At 32.1% G+C, this 26,674-nt stretch overlaps 1 protein-coding gene across 1 annotated transcript; it reads right to left on the bottom strand.

Moving 5' to 3' along the window:
- LOC129951793 (transcription factor mef2A) lies at window positions 1–25,014 on the bottom strand. The gene is made up of 4 exons (XM_056064112.1): window positions 24,492–25,014; window positions 4,418–4,733; window positions 1,374–4,359; window positions 1–683 (listed from the first exon to the last, which is right to left on the bottom strand). Exons 1-4 carry the CDS (start codon window positions 24,510–24,512, stop codon window positions 488–490), a joined length of 3,519 nt encoding a protein of 1,172 aa, XP_055920087.1. The 5' UTR covers window positions 24,513–25,014; the 3' UTR covers window positions 1–487.
- Window positions 25,015–26,674: the final 1,660 nt, after the last annotated feature.

Genomic DNA, 26,674 nt, shown 5'->3' with positions numbered 1-26,674 from the left:
TTTTTTGTCTGTTATTTTATTTAATATACAATTATTAATTATAATTAAGCATATTTAGCTAAATTTTCGTTATGTACAAAAATATTTATTTTTTTATTTTAAGTAAATTTTACTTAATTTTCTTAAATTTACCTACAAAGGTTTTACATTATAAAGTTTCAACTAAAACATGACATTTCAAGGAAATCGCGTTCCCTTAATTTTATTCATTATAGTAAAGATAGTTAACAATTTTGTTTACATTCTTGTTTTCACTCAATTGTAATTAATTTTCTCGACACATTTCCATTCTTATTCGTACTTATTCAAAAATTTAAATTAAAATAATAAAAAAAAAACTAAAATGTTTTATTTAGCTAGCTGAAGGTTTATGGTACATAAAATGGCGAATGTTTTGATTTGTTTTATTTTAAATGAGCAGTAGTATGTCTTTTGTCAGCGTAAAATGTTCCTTTCGAATCTTTAATTAGGAATTTATTCAGTTCAGTCACACTTTTTTCATTTTTTCCATCATATTCTCAAGAATACTTGGATCTAATGTCGAGGCATGATCTAGGTTTTCCGCACTTGCATTTTCTTCAGCAACATTGACAAACGCACTGGATAGTTCTCCGTTGAGTTTGTTAACTGCACCGGTTGTAATATCGTACATAAAGATTTCTTGATCATCAGCTGCTGAAGACCTGCGGATAGACAAAATCATTATATGTTTAGGATTGATTCAATCAAAATATGAAATTATAAAAAGATGTATTATCCCCGAACGTAACCCTTTGATGAAATTTTTTTTGAAAAGGACCAAATGTGAAAATGTTGAGGCTAAGATGAATAGATGGATGGATAGATATTGTTGGATTTTGGTAAGTTTTTGTTTATGTCCTAATGAAGGATTTTACTTCAATAAAGTTCCAATTAACTTGTAGTTCAAACAAAAAAGTTACTACAAGAGACCTAAGAGGCTTTCTTGAGGTACTCCGAATTTTTATTAAAAGATTAAACTTTCTAAATTGAAATGTTTAAAAAGGAATATTTATATAAAGTTCATTGCAATTTCATCTATGTAATTTTTTTCATATTGGAGGTGAAAAATATTTCAGTAATTTTAGCGGTTCACAAAGTTAAACTTTGAATCAAATTTGGGGAAATGTACTGTAAATTTATTAACAGCATTTGTTTAAGCTGAGTCTAATTCTATTTGAAGCGCATCTGAGTGAGTAAAGATATCATCTTTCTGAAGATTGAAAAGGTTTACCATGGATAAAATAATGTCCGAGGACAATTATTGAGCTTAGAACACTGCATAGAGAACAAAAATTTTAAGAAGAATGCCAGTTAGCTTCAACCTAACATTTTCTCAAACTAAATCAACTTACTTTGCTACCAAAAGTACCACAGATTGGCTCTCCACATCGGTTCGCGATTCCTTTTCTAGCCATTTCTTGAAGTTCTCCTTCGTAGGTTTTTTTATCAGCTGTTTGATAATGTCACCAGATAAAAACTTTACTTCTTTTGAATCCGTCGTATCTCGCTCAATTCGCTCATCGTCGGCTCGTTCATTCTCAAGAGCTTGCAAATTATCAACTGGAGCCAGCACCACAACACTTGCAATCTTTTTTCCCTGCAGTTCTTCAACATCGGGAATTGGGAATTGAGCACCATTTATTTTCAGCGGTAAATATCTGTTGTACTGTTTATCGGCCAAGTCGATAGGTGGAACAACAACTGATGATGAGTCAGTATTTATGTGCTTATCGGTGACATTCTTCTCATTGTTGGCATTGAAATGGACCACTTTTAGATCGACATTTTGTTTCCGTGGTAAACTGTGCGTTTCTTTAACTCGGTTAATGTTTTTCTGGGAAAAGTCAACACTGTCACCATTCGGCTTGACAACTGTCAGAACCTTATTTGACTCGGATATTTGGGCACCACCACCGGCGCCATAGAAGTGTTGCAAGTGTTCAGCCGGGAGATTCTCCAGAGCTACATCGCCTACCTTGTCGTAGTCAAGAACACTGATGTCAGCATTATCCAATATTCCGGAACTGAGCAATTGTTGTCTGAGATCGTCGGGCACCTCGTCAGGAAGTTGCAAGGAATTCTTGGCGGCATTCTTACTCGTCGTTGATGGTGCGGCTGTAGTTGAGGTTGCAGTGGTAGGCTTACGTTCTGGTTCGCTAGCAAAGTTCTTGAAGCTATGCTTGGCTTGAATGTTTACGTTCTCTTTGCCAAGAGTATTTTTTCGGTGCTCGAGCTCCTTAAAGACATCCGAATGCAAAGTTGACACACTAAATTGTGAAGATTCCGATTGGCGAGGATGCTGATTGTTGTAGAAAGCCTGTTGCTTGGGTTGTGAGTTGGGAATTATTTGGGGTTGTTGTCCAGATCCCGATGATATAAACTGTGACTGAACTTGTCCTTGATGATTGTAGAAACTAGTCGAAGGCATCGGAGTGACTATCTGAATCTGTTGGCCATCTTCAGATTTAACATACTGTGGAGCTTGAGTGGAAGGCTGATATTGAATAGGGTTTGGTGATGTAACGAAATTACTGAACTGTTGCTGTTGCCCATTTGAACCAACATTGTAGTGGCCTGAACTTGGGGAATGTCCTGAACTTGGGGTTGTTGGACCGAGATTTGGAGCTGGTATATCATGGATGACTTGATTAGCTCCGGAATATGTCTGGTAGTTATTGTACCGGTTGCCATTCACAGTCTCTGTGATATGCTGCTCAAATTTGGGAATAGCCTTCAGTAGCTCAGTTTCCTTCGAAGGTCTAACGTCAAAGAGACTATGCAGTTGGCCTAGACTTGATGATTGGGCTTGACCGAAGGAATTGCTCTGAGATTGGTGTTGCTTCTGATTGAATCCAAACTGTTGTTGATGGTTATAGCTCTGTTCAGGTCTATGACTCGGACTCTTTTGATTCTGCTGTTTTTGATACCGATTAGAGGTCTCATATTGGGAACCTTGAGACTGTTGCTGTGTTGAGTAAGTAGGCTGCTGGGCATACGATGGGGGTCGGTTGTATTGTTGAACTTGGGCTACTGGTGGTCGATTTGGACCTTCTAGCTTTTGAACGCTGGGAACTGGAGTAGGACGAAACTTAACAGGCTGGTAAGATGTCGAACTGGGCCGTGCAGGAAGGTCCTGAGACTTAGGTGGTGGAGTTGGGAAAAAGACATTTTGCTTTTGAGCGGGAGCTGTGGGTCTTTGTTGATATTGCTGTTGCTGTTGTTGCTGGTGATGATATTGTTGAGGGTGAGCTGAAGGAACTGGATGCTGTTTTGGTTGCTGGTTGAACTGGTAGTATTGCTGCTGTTGCAGTTGTTGTTGTTTTTGCTGTTGCTGGAAGGAGTTATGTTGTTGATAGTTTTGGTATTGTGGTGGAGGAGGAGGGGGAGAGGGAGGACTCGTAGCTGGTTGACGCTGATATTGCGGCTTCGGATGGCTCAGAGGATTGGCAGGCGCTTGATTGTAGAATGGCCGCTGTTGCTGATGTTGTTGTTGCTGTTGCGGTAGCGGTTGCTGTTGATGCTGATGTTCGTAGTGCTGTTGTTGGGGTTTTTGTTGAAAGTTTTGGAAATTCTGTTGAATCTGTGGCAGTTGTTGTTGTTGTTGCTGTTGGTTTTGGTGTTGTGGTTGGGTTTGATGTTGTAGTGGCAGTTGAGGACGGAAAGATGTTAACGGTTGTGCTTCCGGTAGTTGTTGTTGTTGGATTGCTGGCTTATATTCCCTTTGATTATTTTGATTCTGATTCTGATAGAATGATGTTGGAAATTGTTGATAATTATCGATTCCCGTGCCTCGTGGACTGCTGAAATCAGCTCGGACATTGGCAGTTGGACCAGGGCCTGAATTAACTGGTAACGCTACTACAGATCTCTGAATACTTTCTGCATTATGTTCCTGCAGCTCATGACCAGACTGGGATTTGTCTTCTGATCCAAAGGTCACATGAATTCCACTGTTACTATGGAACTTTTCAGAATCTGGATGAATAACTGTTCGCAGGGTGGTTGTTTTCAATGGTGGTATCGGGGTGACAATACTCGGATAGTGAACAATTTCTTCGCTCTCATCGGTAGAAGCTTCGTTTTCGCTCAACGAAGCAATTGGTTCATCGAGGTGAAGCTTATTGTTTTCGTCCTTCTTGTATTTGACATAGTAAACATGAACCTTTTCCTTTTTCTTCTTCTGCACAATAGGTTGAGGTGGTTGTGTTGGAATTGTTTCATTGCTGTCCTTGATGATGATTTCTATTATTGGTTCAGGAGCTTCAAAATATTGTGGGTATTGGGGAAATTGATTGTAATCTGGCAGATGGTTTGAAGTGTCAGGTAGAGAGTATTGACCTATAAAGAAAATGATGTATATTGTATACAGTATCACTAGAATATAAAATAAACTTACCAATAGCACTTTGACCATTGTATATTCCATCTGGCGAATAGAAAGCTCTGGCATCTGAATAACCTTGTCTTCGATTACCGAAATCAAGGCTGTATGAATAACCAGGGTATCCTAAATTGGTTAAGGTTCGTTTGCCCCTATTTTCACTTAGACTCTTAGCCGCTCTTGATGTTTTATTTGTAGATGATGTTTTTACCACAGGGCTGCTTTTCACCACAGGACTGCTTTTCACCACGGGACTGCTTTTTGGCACAGGAGTGCTCTTATTAGTGGAATCCTTTTTGGCAGTTGCAATTGGTATGGAAATCACAAGAACCTGGAAAAAATGATTTATTATGAGTGTACTTTTGTCAAAACCGAATACAAAATTAATCTAATCGAATCCTAATTCTTAGCTTAATCTTTTTGATATTTCAGGTTATTGAAACTTCGCAAATTTAATAAAAATGTAAAAATAACAAAGGAAACTACGACCGAATAAAGAAAGAAAAGTTTGGAGGGTACAAATATCCAATTTGATGTTCAAAAAATAAGTGATTTACACTTATTGGACATTGTGTAAATATTTTTCTATATTTTGAGAAAACTTTCTAAATATAAATTTGAAAAAATATGAAATATATAATAAATACATATGAAAATTCCAACTCCTGCTTTCTTTTTATGAATATTTAAGCAATTGAAATAATTGCCTACTGGTTATGGCAAACAAAATTGAAAACAATTTCAATTTTGATTTGTGTACATAATGTATGTCATTGCTTTGTGTATTGATATGTTTGACACGTTTTAAGCTTTGTTTCTTCTTTAAACAAGAATCGAACACTGCACCTTTACTTTCATTGTTAAGTTAAACTTTCTTTAAACGTGACTTGGTAAAAGGCTTTTACGTGCTTTGTTCAACAATTGCTAAAGATACTTTTGGTAGGCATTTAGTTGTACTTTTGTATTTCTATACAATCCATTTTAATATGAACATTCTTTTTGCCATTTATATTTTAATAGAAACCTAACGTCAATTTCATTACAAAATTATTGTCTTGGAAATATGATTGAAAGCTAAAGTGTATGCTTGCACATTTTTATCTATTAACAAGAATAAATTACACTTTGTCATAAAATGAAGTTGCTCGTTGTCTTGATATTTATAGCTATAAATTGTTTGACTGTAATGTCTCAGGTGTCATAATTAATCGTTAATCAAATTTATCCTAACCTTTTTCTTACACACAAAAAATAATATTCAATGTTGTGTAACAATTATTGAAAAGCATATGAAGCTGCATATATAATTATACGTTTTCAAAGACAAATATGAAATATGAATTTTTCAAACTTCTTCAAAGTGAAATCGGACAGAAAATAATTAAAAATTAATATGGTGTTATGTATTTAACATATCAAATTAATAAGAGATCTTCATTAGTACATAGCTAATTTTATATTCAAAATCATAACAATACAAACAAAAAAAAAAAACAATAAATTATTATTTTGTTGTCGAAAATATTTTTTGTAAAAAAAGACTTTGAATATTAAGTCAAAGTCAATGCTTTGATTCTGTCATATTTTATATATTTGATAATAAGCTTTTACCGTCTTGTGTGGTATAAGCTCTTTAACATTCTTAAAGTGTAAAGGCTTACAAACAAATAATTTAATGAAATGAAAAATGTTTGATTAAAAAACAGTTGGATTAAATTTTGAGGTTTCCATTTTCATCATTCCATAGGTATTAAATGTTAAACTCTGATTTAAATTCATCATAAAATCAATCAAAAAAGAGAAACAAAATTAAATAATTTGAAAGTCAATACCTTCATTTATTCACGTGGTAATGTTCTCGATACAACAACATCAATTTTTACCATTGTTCGGAACAATGTTTTTTATAAGATGAAATTGGTTTTTTAGCCAACTTTTAGAATTTTTTTTAACGTTTTTATTTTCCAAAAAAAAATGTTAATTTTCTCGAAACTATACTAGATGTACAAAAGGAATGAAGAATAGTTCCAGTTAAAATAATTGTTTGTTTGTAAAATATTAGAGCTGACAAATATTTGTTTCCAGTTTTTTTTTTGATTTATAAAAAATGTACTTATTTAGTATCACGTCACATTTTTTAATATACAACTTAATTGAAGTCACGTTATTGATTTGTGAGATATTTTGGGTTAACCAAAATTTTCACTTTTTTTAATTTTCTATACTAAAAAAACACATACTCATTTTGCATCATTATCTGTGTAACAAAGGTTATTTGAAGTCGATATCACTACTGGTAGAAACGTACACCCACGCAGACATCTTTCTAAAAAATTTGATTTAGATTCTAGGGACATTAAAACGTCGCGATATGTGAAAAGTTCCAATTCGACAAATCGGACCGATTACAATAACTTTCTATTGGAAGTTAATGACACAATATTTAAAAAAATATTTAACATCCAGAGAAATTTGTTTTAAATTTGCAAAATGTTTTCTTGTACAAATGTATGTGTGAGTTTTGATGCAATTTTGTTTCCCGTCCCAAATACCCTTTTGCTTAAAAATTAACAGAGAATTCTGATATTCCCTCACTAAAGAGTGGTTAGTTTGTTGTTGTTTTATATTCGATGATCAATTGTAATACTATTTGCACTTTCGATTTTACACTAACCCAATATTTAATATTATATTTTTTTTTAATTATTAAAAATAGGTTGACATGGCTTTGCAAGGCCCACCGTTAACCGAAACATTGTTTCTAGTGCCACGCTACCAACAAAAAAACGGGACAATGATGCCACAACACATAAAAATGTTCTATACCAGAAAACTTGATTTTTATCTCGCAATTGTTATCCAAATGAAGCTGCTCTAAGGCCAAAACTGTGAAGCGATAACGAAGCAAATAGAACTTTGTATAATAATACGCCTTTTTTGTAAAGAATTCTTACAAAATGTTGGGATGTTTTTCAAAATGGATGTCGAATTGATGTTCATGAATTAAGTCAAAAACTTGCGGTTACAACAGCCACATTCTCGTCTGCGTGTATTGGACGACGATGGATAGTCATAGTATTGTCCATTATCATACTTTAAAAGAGAATCCTAAACAAATTTGAAACTTCGCATTTGTAATTGAAGTTAACTGAATAAAACTGTTGGTACACTTTCGCAACCAATTTCCTTGAGTCATTTGCTAAAAGCTTTGAAATAGTTTTCATAGTCATATCTCTGTGCTACAGACTACGATTCTTGACTACCTGTCCGTGCAGATGGTCCAGATGGTAAACAAATGCTTTGGTTGAACCACTTAAGTTCATATTGAAACTTTCCCTAAAAACATTAACTTTTAACACCTTAGGTCACCTTAGATCAAATCTTGCCTTAGATCTTATTAGGTAAAAATTTTATTTCATAATATTTTGTTGCTAACTCTAGTGTTCCGCAGGGAAGCCATCTTGGTCCCTTTCTGTCTATCCTATCATCAGTCATATCAACGCTCAAGTTAAGTCATTTTTGCTGATGACATGAATATTTTTTAAATAATTAAGTCCACCCATGATTGTATTTTTCTACAAGCCGACCCTTTAAATAACACACCATAACTTTTACTAAGAAACAAATCGGAAATTAATTCGATACTTGTATTTCTCAGAAAAAAATGTTCATATCGTTTCAAATTTAAAATTTATACATCACCTTAATTTTAGTGTCAAGCAAATTCTATGCTTGATTTTATAAAACACTGCGCAAGGGACCTTAATGATCCCAATGTTACTTTTTCTTTATTCAATTGTCAAGTTTGTCTTTATCTTAAATATGCTTCACAAGTATGGACTCACTTTTACGAAATTCATAGAAAACGTATTAAATCAATTCAAATTAATTTTTTTTAACCTTCTTTCTTTTTTTTGAGATGATCTTATTTCTTCATAAACTTATTAATCGTGAAATTGGTGCACCTTATTTATTGTCGTATATAAATTTGAATTGACGAGGAGTAGCTCATCACCCGCGTACATTTTTTTTTGCATATTTATTTCCATTTTGAAAATTGAAATTCGAAGTTAAATAAGCATTCTATATAATCTCACTGTTCAGCGATCTATCTTAATCTAAATAAAGTAAGAATACAATCATTGTTTAGAACCAGTGCGCCTCTATTGTAAAAGTCTTTATTTTATTTTTTGTTCTTTAATAGTTTATGTTAAATGTAAATTATGTTTTCTATTTTTGTGAGGGTTTTAGACTTTAATTGTATCATTTTGCTTACCAATTACTAACACATACACTTATGATGGGCATCTGTTCGTAACTAATTTCTAAAAAAAAAAAACTCTTGGTGGCTCAAGAAGTGCACCAAAAACAAGTAATTTCCCCGGAATTCTACAATCAATCCACCTCCTCCAATCTCACGAGCTAAGTGATTCTACGGTGTCGTGTCGGCTTTTTAAAAATTGTTCCTGTTTTGATGCATTGTAAGGCTTAACAAAAATTTTCAACTTTGAAATGCTCAAAATGGAACAGGAAAAAAATGTCTAGAATTTAATTGTGTTCGGTATATTGTAAAATATACCAATCATAAAATTAATTTATGTTAAAGAAAATGAATGTTCACGTATGTGAATGCTTAAATGTAAAGAAAGATAATGATACTTGTAAGCTACTACCTGACTATTAAAATATTTACAACATAATTTGCAACCAACGAACGGACCACGCAATATTTAAAAAATAATTACAAGACCGGGAAACACAAAGTTTTCATAAAGTTTTAAAACTACATACATATGTACAATGTACATATACCTTGGTTCATTTCCCATAAACACTGTTAAACAAGTTGCAGAAAAAAAAGAAAAAACAAACTTCACAATGTAACACCCTAGAGGCACACTTATGACAATCGACAAGTGACTACACCTTACTGCTCTGACGCAACTATATATACGTCTATAGGTACATCAGTGCTCAAACAATCTCTCACCTCAGCATCACGGCACACTTCCTGTTCAAAAAACCGACCACCTTATTCTATTGCATAAGGTGGTGCTAATAAATATCGCCAAGCAAATAAATAAGTACTGTAAAAAAGGATTTAAAACCATAGAGTGCTACTACCTTACAGTGTACAATACATATTGCAGAACGACTCTTCGGCGGCGCGGCAGTGGTAAGGGCGATTAACCTGTTAAACCACTATGCGCACCCCGTAAAGTGCTCATCTCTATGCTGTGCAACAACATCAGCTGCTGCATCAACAGGTTGCATCTTCCAGAAGAAAAGTGAAAACCAGTCACTTTTCCTTCTGTTTCATTGGCTCGGGTTACATACAATCGCAAAGCGTACAACTCGGTTCATTAGCATGCATTTGACTCTTCGCCGCCCTCGGGTTACATAAGGCTCAAGACCCGATAATACAAAGAAAAATAAAATCGAAATTAACCGTCTATTTGGCCTGCAGTGCAGAAGCAGACATCTCTTGCAACCTTTACAATGCGGCATACGACAAGATGTCGTCGTTGTACTTAGTCGGACCTCAAGCCTGCAACGCGTTCCTATATAAAGGTACACACCAGGTGCGGTACGCTGTTCGCTGTAACTGCTAGTCTATTATTGTTGACAATTGGTACTGGTTGATGGAAAATGAAGCATGATGGTGAAATGGATACATTTAAACCACACACACATCTATAGATATAGGGTACTTGCTGCTCCTTTAAGGGGGCAGCTATGATCCCCACGCAAACTTAATTGGATCACGAATGGTGGTTATTAACTGAAATCGTTGGTTAACTAAAAAAAGAAACAACAAAGATGTAATGATACCCATATCTACATTATGCATTTTTACAACAATGGGTAGGTAACTTGAAACTGAAGCCTGCCCTGAAGTATGTTCGCTTGAATCCGCACTTCATGAAATTGGATATGGGTAAATAGTGTTAATTGAGATACAGTTTGAGTCTATTAATATTATTAACATCAACATCATCTTAAGATATCATTTGTTCAGTCGTTCCTTTGAAAAGAAATATTTGTTGTGGAAATTGTAAATTTGCAATAATTTAAACATTTTTTAGCAGATTAAAAAAGAACAGGAAGTTTTTTGTAAGGTATGCAAAATAGTATGATCGAAGAAATGTACTTGCACAATATGACATCTAAAAAAAACCTATTTTTTACTTGCACTACATGACATCTAAAAATAGCCTATTTTTTACTACCATAAACGAACTTGTATTTATGATATTTAAAGGTTATTTTCTACTTAAAAAGACAAAAACAGATGCACCACAAGAGGGTGGCTTTGGACTGTTTTGCTTTTCTAATACGTTGGAAAATTCTAGTGGAATCTTGACAGAATTCTTCAATTCCGTCCACCTTTGCTGATTGTCTAATCATACCCCTATAATCATCTTAATGACTTTTAAATAATAGAATATTAATAAGTTCCAACAGTCTGACAGTAGATGTTTTAAAGCCATTCATTATTGAAATAGCTAGTTTCATATCTCCCTATGAGTAGACTGTAAAACTCTTGTATCGAGGAATGCTAATTTTATAGGTACACCCCCGAGTACAACTCGGTCATAGTCACAAGTAAAGAGATTCATTCTTCAGCTGTACTACGCGGTTTTGGAATTCTTTACCTTACCCGGTTTTTCATTCATTATTACAATACTCAGGAATTGTAAACCAATGTTTACCCTGGCTCATCCTTTTAGACTCCTCTTAAGCCCCCGCCGCTGGAAGCCATAAGGTTTACTGAGCTTAACCTCCTATCTAGGAAATAATAAAATTCGACGATAAGCTCAAATTTTACAACACTTATGGGAAGGTAAACATAACAAAGCATTTCTAATCTTCGGTTAGGAATCAAACTTGGTTCGTACCGAAGAGGAATCAGGTCCTAGTGACTTACAACAACTACACTTACTACTATTTCTTAGTGAGAGACACGATAGGTATGCAAAATTCAGACGGCTAATTTGAGCAAGCATTTTTCATGACAAAAATTACTCTTGTAGTACCCGTAGCGTAATGGTTAGTGCGTTGGACTGTCATGCAAGAGGTCTTGGATTCAATCCCTGCCTGTAACACTTAATTAATAAAAAAAAAGTTTTCGCGGGTACTGCCTCTTGCGAGGAAATGACAAATCCTTCAAGAGTAATTCTTGTCATTGTGCATTCCCAAATTCGCCGTTAGGATTCGGCGTATAAACTGTATGTCCCTTCCATCTCTGACAACATTTCTCGCACACGGGAATGGTTGAGAGTTGTAAGTCACTAGGCCCTGGTTCTTCATGGATTGTTGCGCCACTCAATTTATTTAATTTAATTATTCTTGGAGGATTTCTTAATGCAAGAAGCAGTAATCGTGACACAACTTTTAGGTAGCATAAGCAAGGATTGAACCCAATTCCTCTGGCATGACAGTAACAGTCCTACACGCTACCTATTACGCTACGGGTATACTACTACTTAGAGTTTACGAACAAATAGGTAAACCTTTCTGTTGTCTAAAGTTTGAGTGTTATTTTAACCTTGAATCTTTTAAGCTACGGTCGAATAATTGGACTAGGAATGACAAGTTCTAGACTCCAAGCGACTTAAAATTTTAAGTCCACTCAGTTAAAATCTCTATCTATTTAAGTTGAGCGTTTTTATAATCGAAAAGTTTAAACATAAAGATCTTTTTATACAACAAAGCAATCCAACCACAAGCACACCTGTGCAAATTAAAATTATTCGATCTAAATAATCGAAAGTATTATGCAACATCTTTCCACTAAAGAAATTATGTAGGAGTACAAAAACAAAACTCATCTTAAAGAATTCAATATTAGTCACCGCAAAATAAAATATTTATGCACACAAAAATTCATTATGTAAATTATCGTTTTGCAGTTTTACTTTCTTTCATCAGCCTTGAAGTTGGTTTTGAAGGTATCTTTGTAACTTTCCATTTTATACCTCAGCTGATCGTAGCACATCCGCGTGAGACCCACTTTTTTTTTGTTTTTGATAACCAAAAAATGTTAAAAACCCATCTGGATTGTACCTTTTTATACATATAGTCTTAGAGATATAGTAAATACATAGGTATTTTACGTGAAGATGAAGAAGTAAAGGTAGGCAATAAGTGAAGATTGCCTGAAGACGAACTTTTACTTTCATTTAAATGGATTTGGTTTTGTTTCCCCAATCTATAAAACAACGAGCGTCATGGATTGCGGTTGGACCTTTGAGGCCATGTGGGCAGCCAAAACACGACAGACCTGCATTAAAAGAATTATTTATATTTATTTATAACAAAAATAATTATCGTGGCTTGTTAAACAAATAGCCAACAATAACTTAACAATAGGCTTTTGTAATCTTTGCTCTTTGGGAATTATAAGTGTGCGCTTTTGATTTTCGTATGAATTTGACTTGTCAATTAGTCTCTTGCATTATGTAGAGTCTAGAAATTTGACTTTGATAGATTCGGTTTTAATTACAATTTATTAAACTTATTAAGTTTATTGCGAAAACCTATAATAATGACGTAAATCTAAAATGTTTAACCAATTTGTTGAATATTATTGGAAAAAGAATCCATTCACTTTGTGGAAGCAAGTGGTCAGAAAAAAAATCTTCTAGTTTTCCCCAGGCAAAGCAGTGTCATCTAATGCATCGTTCAGCATCGAACGACTTTTTTGTGTTTGATCAAATTTATAGATTTGTTTTATCTTGGTAAATATATTGCTGAGATATTTCGCCGAAAATAGAAATTCGGTGATCTACATAGTTAAAAATATAAATATTGAGTAGTTGGAGCATACTTGTCGTCAAAAAAGCAACATATTCATTAAGGGGCCAATATCGAAACAATGCCTCAGAATGCTGCTGAAAGAACGTCAAGTTTTAATTATTTTGGGAGTGTTGTTAACATTAAACGCTCAATAAAAAGAACACAAGTTGTAAGGTAAGTAAAGTATTGCGAAATTTTATGATTAGGAATTAAGGAATTTAGGAAAAGCTAGTAACTGGCCGAAGAAGTGACAGTTTCACAAAAACGAATAAAAACTAAAGCGGATTTAAAATCTGCCTTAAACTCCATCCCTGACAACAATACTCGCACACGGGAATGGTTGGAGTTGCAAGGCACTAGGCCCCAGTTCTTAGCGCACTTTTGTGTGACGGAATATATTTGTTTTAAATTGTTTTTTTTTTTTTTTTTAAGTTAGAAACATATTTATATTATTAAAGAATTAACTGAAAATACCCGTAATCAGAAAATCAAATGTTATTTCCGTGATATAAATCTGGTGAAGTTGAAAAAGAAGAGGAAATTAAAATTTTTCCCGACCAATTATTTCTGAGAAGAGTTTTTCACTTCAGCTGAGTGTTTTAAGGGCAATAAGTCGACATATAGTCTGAGATGTAAAAACTATTTTTACTTGCGACTTATAGGAACTATGTACTTATATGCGAAGTATTGGGTTAGTAAGAAATTTCGAACTCGAGATTTTAATCAAACATGATATTTCGATTATAGAGAAGTCGAAAAAAGAGAATTAAAAAAAATATTTTTGAATCGCTCCAGAAGGGTAACCCATAGAAGCGTTTTTTTGGTTTTAAGTTTTCTCACGATCTAATCAACCGATTTAAATCCATTTTTTGTCTTGTTAAAAGTTTGTAGGTTTTCGTGTTGGATTAAAAAAGTTATCAGTTGAACTATTCTTAAAAAAATTTAAACTATCAACAATATTTTTCATATCAAGAATTACTAAAGTTTGAAAATCTAGTTTTGTTAAGTAGATTTTTAGTCAAAAAGAATTTTTTACCAATTTAAGTAGCATTTCTAAATTAAAATTAAAATTTATTTGAGAGATATCAAGAACCGAACATAACTTTTTAACAAATTTTCGTCCTTTTTTTGTAGATTTTATTTTGTATGAAAAAAAAACGGACTTGTGGATTGTTATAAAAAAAAAACTAATGAATATCGAAAACAATATCTTCTGTGAAATAAAAAAGTTTAAAGGCAATATTTTTAATTTTTGAAAAGCTATTGCAGTCGAAAAAGTTTTTACCAAGTTTTGTTAATTTTTTTTAAGGTTTTTAATTTTTTGTAAAAAAAACTGTCAATTCAATTTTTCTCAAAATCTTACCAGATCTTGAAAACGTTATTCTTTACTGCACAAAATTATTTTGAAGATAAAATCATTTTTTTGTTCGTAAAATTTTCGAAGTGACACATATTTTTTTTGATTTATAAAAAAACCGTTAAATGGATTTTTTTCCAAAAATATATTGGTTTGGTATCATATTATAATATATAATATGAAAGAGATATTTAGGGTTGACCAAAATGTTCACCTTTTTTTAAAATTGATATGGTAAAAAAACCACAAACTAAATTTTCTTGAGAGCCCTTTCTGCATAATTCTCTATTATTATCTGTAAAACTAAATTTATTTGAAGTCGATATCTATATTGGTTCTTGAGCTGTGCACGACGAAAAAATGTCTCGAACGTACAGACGAACGTCTCCAAAAATCTTTTATATCGACTTTAAGGATCTTGAAACATCGAGAAATGTAAAAATGTTCAATCTGACAAATCGGACCGATTACAATAACTTCCTATTTGAAGTTAATAATACTTTTTTTTTAATTTGATATCTTGAGTCATCAATTATTTACTAATTAAAAACTTAGATGCATATTTAAACTCTAAATAACTGAGTCCTAAAAATATTTTTCAACGCTTTTTTGCAGGTACATTTTTGAATCTTAAAATGCAGGAAGTATTTTTAGCAGGACAAGTTCGTGTGACCAAGTCGTGGATATTTTTCTCTTTAGCTTCACGTTCCTCTTATATATCTAGCAATCGACTACTGGATCCACCACGTTTTGAATTTGTAAAGTTCGCAAATCTTTATTTAAATCGAAAAGCCAGTGATACCAAATATTTAGGACTCTTTGTTGATTATTATTAGTTTGCTGTTGTGAACTTATTCTGTAGCCACAGGATTGAGTACCAACTTTTTCTAGTTGCTAACTGTACAAACTTTAAGTATAGAGCTAAATTTACAACTAGTAAGTAGCTCAATTAGTAAGTTAAATCATCTTTTTTAGCTCTGACCAAAGCCTTGGCAATCAGCTTCTGCAGGCATCAATTTTTACTACATTTGCTCTTCTGGAGCTCATGCAAATCATTTACAATTTTGTTATATTCCTTTATTTGCTGTCACTGAGGAAAACAATTTGGATTTACTTACTCTCAACCATATCATGAAAATTATAAAGCTTGTCAGTTGTCACTTTACTATGATGACTTAACTTAGGCCTATTTGTAATTTTAGGTACTTTGTAATAAAAAAAAATATGAAAATTCTAATTTTCATTAATTCAAAAATAACTGAACCAGCAATATTATGAGTAATGTACTTATTAATTTGTATCTTAAGTCCATTATTTTCCAGTAATTCATTAAGTCTTAGCTTAGTATAAGTCAAGCATTTTTTTCTCGACAAATTTTGCTGTTATCAGTCTCATTTACCTCTTGTCATTTCCTTATTACTTGAGTCCAGAACATTCTGAATTCATGATGGATACATAAGAAGCTGAAATAGCTAAATTTCGTTTATAAATACGATATACAAAAATTAAAAATTGACGAATGGTAAAAGTTGGTCAGTGTGTTTAGACACCATTTAAACATGCTATTTAAAAAGGAAACTTGGACGTAATTTGTTCTTATTTGTTGGAATCAATTTCTAAATAAAATAATTTATTTGATACGAAGAGAATATCAATAGCATTTGGTCTAAAAATTTAAAGATTTTAAATATCATTTACATGTTCATATGTATACACAATATCTTAGGAAAACTTCAATGAAAGAACTTCCACAATATGTTTAATTTGCTTGGAATATTTTTTACCCGCTAAGATAATTACTACAGTTTAGTCCCAAATCCAAAATTCAAAAATTCAAACGTGTAAGAATGCTATTGTAGAAAGAGCTTTCATAGAATCGAACGGTTTTTTTAATTTCTCTTCACCATCAAATAACTTTCTTTTAATTCTGTTGTTTTTTTCAATTTTTTCTTTGACAAACAAGCCCATAAAGTGACAGCATTAAACTTTTCGTTTTCATTCGATTGGGTGTTACTTTGATTAACAAAAGAAATAATGTTCGATTTGTTTAAATACAATACATTAAATTCCTCGCATGCAGCTATCTATATACATACCTACTTAATAGATATGTACCTACTTAATTCATGAGTAGGTACGTTTATTTGTTTATAAACATTAAACGACCATGGCGGTGACGGCGAAGCAGCGCGGCGGCGAACGTCATTATGTCACGCCGCCGCCAATGAATATTTTAATCCGTCCGTCGTAAGTCATTGTCCGTAGAACAACATACATGAGCTGAACTCAGATACGAGCAATACACTTTGTACAGGAAATACCATACTGTTGGCAACTTTCTCCCAACGAGAGGGATCGTACAAACCAGTCCTGAGGGACAAGTAAGCCACAAGTATGTACCTCCCCCCGTACACCCGCGCTAAAAGCAAAAGTTATAAACTTCGATACCGGCTTAATCTGACAAATCAAGCAATTTTAAATTCAAAGAATTGTGCATTGTCTGCAAAGTTTCGAAGAATTATTGCTTAATCAATTTAGTTTCGATTAATAGCTGACTCTTGCCAATTAAGCCACTTTTAAACAAAAAAACTTGTAGCTTTATAACAACTCAAACATCATGAATGAAACGTTGAAAGTCGCCAACGACACCACCATCGCTCCACACCAGAAACAACTCACTTCGAAAGACCATCCAAATTTAAAGAGCATGGCTCATCTTCTTCGATGCAAACACCACGATACCACGATTAACAGATGTCCAAAAAAAAGTGAAAGGTATCTTCCAACGAAGCATCCATCGGCGGCGGCATGGCAGCGGTGGAGGCTGCCGTATATACATGAGGTTAGTGCGATGTTGCCGAAGACGATGGATGATGATGGTAAAAATTGTGAAGATATTTTGTTGTTTACTCGTTAAAATGTGGCTCGTGAGAAAGAAGATTCCACTTTGACTTTTAAACATTATCGGCATTTAACGATACAGAGCCATAGACGAAAATCATACATCATGCAGCTGTTTAAAATGTTGGTATATGTAATACTCATACCCTATGGAGTTAAGTAATATGTGCTATTGTGGGATTAGCTGACTAGAGGTCATTAAAGATATTTATGTATGTAGTTTTGTTTAGTTATTTAAGAAAAATCATTCATTTAAGGAATGCAATGCAAACTAACTACCTTAACAAATATGCAGACAAAAATGAGCAACACTCCTCATTTCATTTATTTATTTCATCAATTGATACAAATCTGCTGATTACAAAATTACTACAAATAATAAAGCTAATAAGATATATATTTACAAGGAATTTTATTTTAAATTTACTTAAATAATTAATTAATTACATATTTCAAGATTTTTTCTTTAAACAATCTCTATTCATACAAAGGTCAATTTTATTATAAACCATATTAAATAGATACAGAGGACGTGTTATTGGTTAATTTAGAACATAATTAGTTCTATCAACAGGAGGAAAAATAATATATGTGTGTTGCGAAAAACTCGTGATGGAACAGGGAATGGTATTAATAAAAGCAAATCGAAAGAAGCTATTCTGTTATCAAAAATATCTTTAATGAACAAAATACTTTGGACTTGTCTCCTACATTTAAGCGTTTTAAGGCAATAAGAGCGCACCTTGATTTATAATCTGGTAAATACCCAGCCCAGTTTAACTTTCGAGTGCATAAAGAATGAATCTTTTCTGAACTCTGTCGATTCTCAAAATATTATTTTCATAAAAAAAGACCAGACGATACAACAATATTCTAAAACAGTTAGAACTATAGACATAAATAATGTCTTCAAAGCACAGGCATCCTTTAAATCTTTGGAGTTCCACTTCAAGAAACCTAAAAGTGAATTACCTCTAGATACAATGTAATCAACATGAGATCTAAAGTCAATTTTTAAATCAAAAATCACGCCAAGATCATTTACTTCAATTACCCTCAGAAGACTAACATCATAGAATTTTTATTCAATAAGGGATAAAGATTTAGATACACTAAAAATTTTACACTTCGAGTAATTCAACTGCATTAATAAGCAATCTTAAAGTGAAAATATGGCTGTGAATAATATCACATTATCGACGTAAATCAAGCAGCTACAAAATTTTCAAAACAGACGGTAAATCATTTACAAAGATTATAAAATTATTTTATTATTATTAGGATTATTATACCTAAATGAATGCCTTGAGGAAGACCCGACACTACGTCTATAAGATTTGAAACACAATCGTCTATTCTAACAGATTGTTTTATATTAGAAAAGTATGAATCTAATCTCTGTAAAAATGAAGCATTCAATCCTTATATCTTAAGCTTTTGTAGGAGAAGACCATGATGCCCGCGCTCAAAGGCTTTAACAAATCAGTATACAGAACATCAACTTGTCTACCCTTTTTAACATGATTATAACACTAATTTGCAAAAAGACCCTTTAGATAACCATTTTGTTTTTGAGACAAGAAATTCTTGACAGCAAAATAAAGTCTTTGGGAGACCATTTTTTCAAAAAGTTTGGGAATAACTGAAAGTTTTGATATTGGTATATAGTTCTTCACTAAGTGCTTAAGACCACTCTTATAAATGGGATCTATATAAGATTTTTTCCATTGATTAAAAAAACACTATAAAGTGAATACGAACAATTTGACAAAAGAATAGGATAAATCATATCAAAGCCAGGTTTTTTTGACACAACAATTTCCTTTAAACTATCCAAAACATCCTGTTCTGAATAACTCTGTAGTTTAAAATCAATCAAAGGAGTTATATCGGGATACAAGCTGGTGATATTTGTTAAAATAGCACAATTATAAGAATCTTGTAAAAATCTAGCAAAAAGGTCACATAAGGACTGAATATCATTGGATATAAGTTAGTCGTATTCCATACATTGAGGAAAAGATGAACAATTGCTTATGGAATTCAAAAATATCCAAAAAGATTTCGAATTATGTTTTATATTTGATAATATATTGCCTATATAAAAACATATTGAGAAAATCAAATTCTTTTCTTAACTGAAAAAATACTGCACGATCTTCCAAACAATTTGTTATTTTATAACACTTAAATGCCTAATTTTTAGCATTCTATAAATTTTGTATTCTTTTGTTAAGTCATGAAAACTTAAACGACATTTTCTTATTTAAGGTAGGAACGAATCGGTCAATGTGTTCATTAACAATACTTTTTAAACTTATAAACATATCATCTAGAGACTTGCCTTCCAATAAATCCTTCCAGTTAGCAGTATTATAAATATTATTTAATGATGTGAAATCTACCTTAGTAAAATTAAATAGTTTCGTAGTAATTTAATTGCAGAAATGTTGAATTATTTCCATACAAAAAGTAGTACAGGAAATTGTTTAAAATCAGTTAGGGGATCAAACTTACTCCAAAAAGCGAATCCAATATGATCACTGTCATTGAAAAGAATGAACTATCAGAACTATGAAATGAACATTGCTCAATATGATAGTTCGTATTCTGTGTAATCTTGTCATTATGTGTGATGTTTTTTTCAAATTCAATTACTTATTAAAACTGAAACGTTTAAAAGCTTAACATGATGCAAATTAGATGAATACCAAACAAAAGAAACATTCCCTACTCCCTTATGTCTACCTGTCCTATCTTTGAGCTTCTTTAAATTTTTTTTTTGTATATTATTTAATGTTTTGTTTGTTTTGTGACATCTTTTTTTGCTCAAGCAATTGTTGTTCGCTAATGGCCTTGATTCAAAAACAAAATCTGATGCAGGTAATTTAAAAAAGATTAAGTGGACCTGGACATTTAATCATAAGGTCGATTTGTCTAAGTTTATCTACATCTACATACATTAATAATATACCTAATGAATTTTATCGAGCAAAATCAAAGTAGCCTTGATGATAAGCTTGTCCAAGAACAGACTATACTTTGAATTTTTATTTGTCAATATCTAGGTTAAGCCTACCTATTATAGTTTATTACTATGTTTAAGTTTTGACAAAAAAGAAATAAAATATTTAAATATTTTTGTTTGAAGAAGATGACCGCAAATTTTTTTTTTTTTGTATTTACGTTATGTTTTAAATTATTATAATGAGTTAAATAAGAAATTATTTTTGGGTAGTTAGACTTGTACAATTTTATGTAATTTATTTTGATTGGATAATAGCGATTTAAAAGGAATTAAGTATTAAATGACAATTTGTTTTGTATTTTTGTATTAAAAACACTAAAACAATGATTAGGGAAGAATATTACAGGTGTAATATGTTGAGGAACGCCTACAAAATTTAAAATGATATAATTGTAAACTTTAAATAAACGTTTAAGGACAACAATATCATCGAGCGTTTTCGGTTCAAAGCATTTATAGATTGAATGAAATTGAAAAATTCGGGTTCTAATTAAAACTTTAAAGTCGCATTTTGGCTTTCAATATTTGTGTAAATATCTTTTTAAGCTACATTTCAATTAAAACACCCTTTTTTTGTGATGAATGGCATTATTGACTTTCATCGAAGTGCATTACGAATATTTATTCCTATAGACCGTAATATCCGTAGCATGGTGTTTAGTGCGTAAGACAATCTTGTTAGAGGTGTTGCGTGCAATCCCTACCTGTGCCACCTAAAATTGTTTTTACGGATCCTACCTCTTGCTATAGGAATCGCCAAATCCTCCAAGGGTAATCATGGTCATGAAAAGTGCTTTTCAAATTCGCCTTTCGGTTTTGGCATATAAACTGTATATCCCCTTCATCCCTGAAATTACTCGCACACAACAGAAATTGTTGTGTTGTAAGGAGGATTTTATTATGAATTTGGGTAGATGTGACATTGAAAGGTGAAGACTACCTTTCTATAAAAAAAAGAACGATATATGCTCTTAAACGTACATATTGTTAAACTTCATTGAAAAAAAAATGAGGAGAGTGTTGCAACCACAGTTTGCACTTTAACATAACAAAAAAAGTTTCGTGTTATTTCTCAATGATCACAACAAATCGCCGTGATCTTTTTCTTTTTTCTTGAGACACGAAATGTAAAGCACATGCTCATGCTAAACAATCGATTCACGGCCTTAAGGCTGAAATTCGTGAAGTTATCGAAGGACTTTGAGCCACAAATGGATACGGTACCATAATAGTTGCCATTTGGCAGATATAGCTTTCTATTGTCAATGGCATTCTTTCCACTTTGCAATGAAACAAGTATTCATTGATCTCTCTCAAAAAATTCGATTTTACTCTTATTTTTCGAATCACTGCTCTTTATCCATTGTTTTCAAAATTTAAAAAAATTCCGACATAAAATAATCTGTTTTTCATCATTAAATTAAGAGTAAAGACCGAATGTATACAAAAAGAAAGTACTTATTAAACTGGAAAATTTTAAATATATTCTTTTCAATTTAAAATTATCTCAAAAGTCAAAAGTTCATTTGTACTATTTTAAAACAGCTATTTAAACAGTAAGTATTGTAAGTATTAGTACAGTCGATTATTTACACATTTCTTTTTTAAATTTTGTTAATTGTACATGAAGTAAGCTTTATTCTATCTTTTCTTGAGAAATTTATAAATTCCTAACTAAACCAAAATTAATAAAACCTTATTGTTAAAGTCTACACCATTAAATATTTTATAACTTAAAAGACTTTCTATAATTTTTCCCATGGTTTATATTTAAAAGTAAACAAAAGAAAACGTTAAAGCATTTTTATTATAGTCAAACAAGTTTAAATACTTGATTTATTGTCATAATCAACTTATTGTTCCAAATAAAATAAATGTTTTCCTCTTCTTGACTCTTAAGTTTTAGTATAAAAAGACTAAAACTTCAGAGTCAAGAAGAGACTTTTAAATTGAGTCCAGAAAAGAAGCTGATTTTACTAATAACCATTTTAATAAGCAAATTGTATTTACTTCACATAGGAAGTTATTCTATTTGTCAAATTGAAAATGTTGACATTTCTCGACGTTTTAGATTACAAAAAAACATCTGGCCAACACCAGATTTAAAGCGATGAAGGTGCTTGCTATCTCTAAGCAGATCGCATATAAGCTTGATAATAGGTGTCGTAGCCGGACACTGTTAAATAGGAACGCACGCCATGCGGCTAGGCGTATTCTCAAATGACTTTTGCAGAAGCTGTGTAGATGAGGATACAGTTCTTCACCTTCTCTGTACATTCCCTGCTTTTGCTCAAAAACGGAAGAATTATCTAGGAGAACTCTTAAATAAATCATATAAGCATATTCAGCCTCTCACGTTTCGTAAGGGACTCAAACTGGTTTCGTTGAGCTTAGAATGAAGCCTCAAGATTCATGTGTTATCACAATGGGCCATTAAACTCCTAAGTGTGTTCTATTCCATCACAGACAGCCAATTTAACCTATTCTAACCTAAAGTCCCTAGAACGCTCGTAGATATATCGACTTCAAATAAATTTTGTTATACAGATAATAACGCAGATAATTGTACAAAGGACTTTCAAAAAAATGAAGAATGAAAAATATCTTTTCAAAATTTAAAGATATTGTCTTCAAACTAATTTTATCTTATAGAAAATAATATTTTCGACATTCAATTTTTGTAAAAAACCAACTGTCAGTATTTTCATAAAAATTAAAATCTACAAAAAATAGTACGAACAATTTGTAAACATTGATGTTCAATTCTTAATATTGTTTTCGAATCAAGTATTAGGAAAACAAAGAAAGATATTGATGGGATGGGAAATTGTCATTATGGGTCGTATCTCAGCCCCTTTTATTTATTATTTGTAATTACAGTGAGAATTAAGGAAAAGTAATCTTTTAATTTTTTTTTTTAAGAAATACATATGTTTAGGTTTTCACATGCATTAATTAATCCAAGCAAAAGCGGAATGAATGTTAAGACCTCAAAATTAAAAATAAATGTCTTATCATTACGTTTTATTTCATTTAAAATATGTTTTTTTTTATTTTAAGATACAAAGGTTTTTATTGTGGTATATTTTTTAATATTATTATTATTTTATGTGACAAAAAAAAATTAAGCAAAAAATGTGTATTAAAATTGTTTTACATCTAAAAAATTATTAGAATTATATTGTAAAAATGTTTTCAATAAAGTTCGTTGCGTATATCCGTTCCTCTCTTCCTGAAAATCAGCAAAGATATCGACTTCAAATAAATTATGTATAGTAGATAATAACATAAGTACGTATGTATATGCAATTTGTATCAAAATATCTTATTTAAAACAAAAACCAATCGACTTGATATACACAGTATTCTATTAATTATATTGTTACATTGAATTGAAATACAATTTTTAAAATTAACTAGCAGTACCTTTTAAATAAATCAATAAACCATTAACAACTAAATTTCAGCTCAAATTTAAAAAATAAAAACAAAAAATAACATTACATTCACAATAATATTGAAAAAATACTAGTTTTACAAAATTTCCAAAAATAATACGATATTGATAGCTCTTTCACAAAAAATATAAAACTAAAAATGCAGCTTTTCAAAAATACAAAAAAAAGTTTGTTTTTCGACTCAAATATCTTCGAAGCAAATTTTTTTTTTAAATGTTTTTATTTGCATAATATTTCCTTTAACAAAAGTAAAATTGAATTCTTTTTAACTAGAATTGAAAAACTTAAAAAATTATTTGACTGATTTTAAGTACAAAATATGCTTACAGAAAACATATAGAATATTAATTATTAATTTAAACTTTTTTGAATTTTCTAAATCGTCAATTCGGCTTATATGTAGATATTACAATTAAATATCTGTTAAAAGTTTTAATGGGCACCAATTTGAGCATTATCCTTGTTTTTTTTTTTTTATTTATTGGTTCAAGTTTGAAAACTATCACACTTTAATCTCATTTTTCAAATTCATAGGTACAAACTTACCAATAGGAAGTAAATCCTCATTTTGATGGTTATCCAAAATAATCCTTTTGAGTTAAATTAGGTATAGGTGTTCTTTTTAAATACAAATCAAGTAGATATATTGTGTTTTTCTTCTTTTTAAACAAAAATCACAGCTTAAAACGAAAAACTATCTTTAATAATTATCTATGCAAAAATACTTTCTTTATCCATTTGTTAGAAATTCAGCGAATGATTTTTTTTTCTTATTTTATTGTGTGTTGTTACACTTTATTCAAACACCCGCGTTAAGTATGTAAATAGGTATAATAATGCCTTCACATATTCTTCACACCCACTGCGTTTGAAAATTAAAAATAAAAAAATTATCAAATAATTTTACATCCACTAAACTACCAAATTCCGACCGCTCGACGGTATAGCTAGTGGTATACTAAATTTAATGTTTCAATCGAAATAAGTTTCCAACACTTTAAATTGACAAAACAACAAACGAAATAAAATATTAAAATATGCAACAAGACAAGCGAAGCGACCAACCTTCCTAGCCAACAGTCCGACGAAGAAGATCCAATCCGAAAGAGTTACCTTACCATATTTCCAGCTCCAGCTGAAACCGCAGCGCATAAACTCCTATACCTATACAAAAATAATAGCAAGTGAAAAGTTGTTGGGCATAGTGACAGCAAAATAAGCTTGATGGCTTGGCTTTTGGCTATGGCTGTGAAGAAATGAAGAAGAAGAATAAGCAGAGCTCGCAATTCCAATCCCAATCCCAACGGAAGCTTTGCGCCAGTTGCCCATATCAGCCAAGCCGACGTGCATTACATTACCTTGTCCGTTGTTGCCGTCGCCTCACTCGTTGGTGTCGTTATCGTCGTCGTGCCTCTCCATTTGCCAGTCGCACTGATTTTACTTTCTTTCCACGAAACACAAGCGCTTAGCATTCCATGATTGTCTTATGGGGGCCGTACAATGAGACATATCCGACTTGGAAGGGTCCTACTCCTAAAGCAGAAGCAGAAGCAGACACACAATATAAGTAAACAAAACAAAAAGAAACGTACCAAAGTATTGCGCGCTGCGCACTTACCCCTCGTCGAGACTTACATTGCCTCTAGTTCCAACGTTCGACGCATCGTCGTCTAAGTCGTTCGTCATCGCGTCGTCGGAGAAAGGTAAGAAAACGAACGCGAAAACCCAACGCGCCCAAGTTAGCTATAGTATGTAATGTATGAGACTTATCTGTATCTTTCAGTGGCATTAACAGTGACTTACAAAAAGTATCTTGGAGTTGGAGCTTGGATTCTGTAGGTGAGCAAGTATATTTTTTTTTTGGAAAACCCGTTTCTCGCCCTTAAATGAGGCTAGAAATGTGTCATGATCGCGCATTCATTACAATCCGTACGAGATACAAATTTGAAAAAGCAATATATTTTGTGTATATTCCTATCTGTACCCAGGACAAACAATGGCTTTCTCGCTTATGAGTCTGACTATAGAAATAGTTAGGTATAGGCATGATTGACCTCAGCAATCTTGAAACCATACATTATATGGAAAAAAGCGCGATAAAAGCGAGTTCATTTTTCATTCCTTGCTTTACATTTAAATTCAAATATTGTCGTTAAAAAACTTGGAACTTGATGCATTTGCGAAGTAGTCGGCAGAGGGGGGTGTCTGTAAAATAAAGGTACTGCACTTCGTGCAACAACTTTCGCTGGTATTACATAGCGATCCAGTTTAAGATTTGTTGGTTTTAATTTATTTTCTACACCATATTCGGAAGTACAAAATTCCGATGCACAATGACAATACCCGCTATAGCTTGTGGCAATGGCAGTGCCATAAAGAAGCAATATTGGTGGTCAAAAGTATTAAGTCAATCAGTACCTTACAAACACTATCGGAATTGGAATCGGTGACAGATCAGATGGAAAGTGGGATGGTTATTGGCTTTAATTGGCGAGAGAAAATCATGAGCGTGTCAAAAATATAATATAAAATGTGTGGCATCGCAGCATAAAATGTGTGATGCAGCATGGAATATGTATTTGTGGGAAAATTTAATTTATTTTTCCTATCCGTAAATGGTAATGCTGACGGAAATGCTCTTATTTGTAGTTAGTACACGAAGATTTTCTAGAAAGTTAAATTTAAGTTAAGTTTATGGATGGAAGAAGGTTTAAGAAATTTTAATTTAT

This window comes from Eupeodes corollae, chromosome 3, assembly GCF_945859685.1.
Source record: "Eupeodes corollae chromosome 3, idEupCoro1.1, whole genome shotgun sequence".
Taxonomy (NCBI): Eukaryota; Metazoa; Arthropoda; class Insecta; order Diptera; family Syrphidae; genus Eupeodes; species Eupeodes corollae.
The sequence above is the reverse complement of the archived record's forward strand: the minus strand, read 5'-3'. Positions and strand labels throughout refer to the sequence as shown.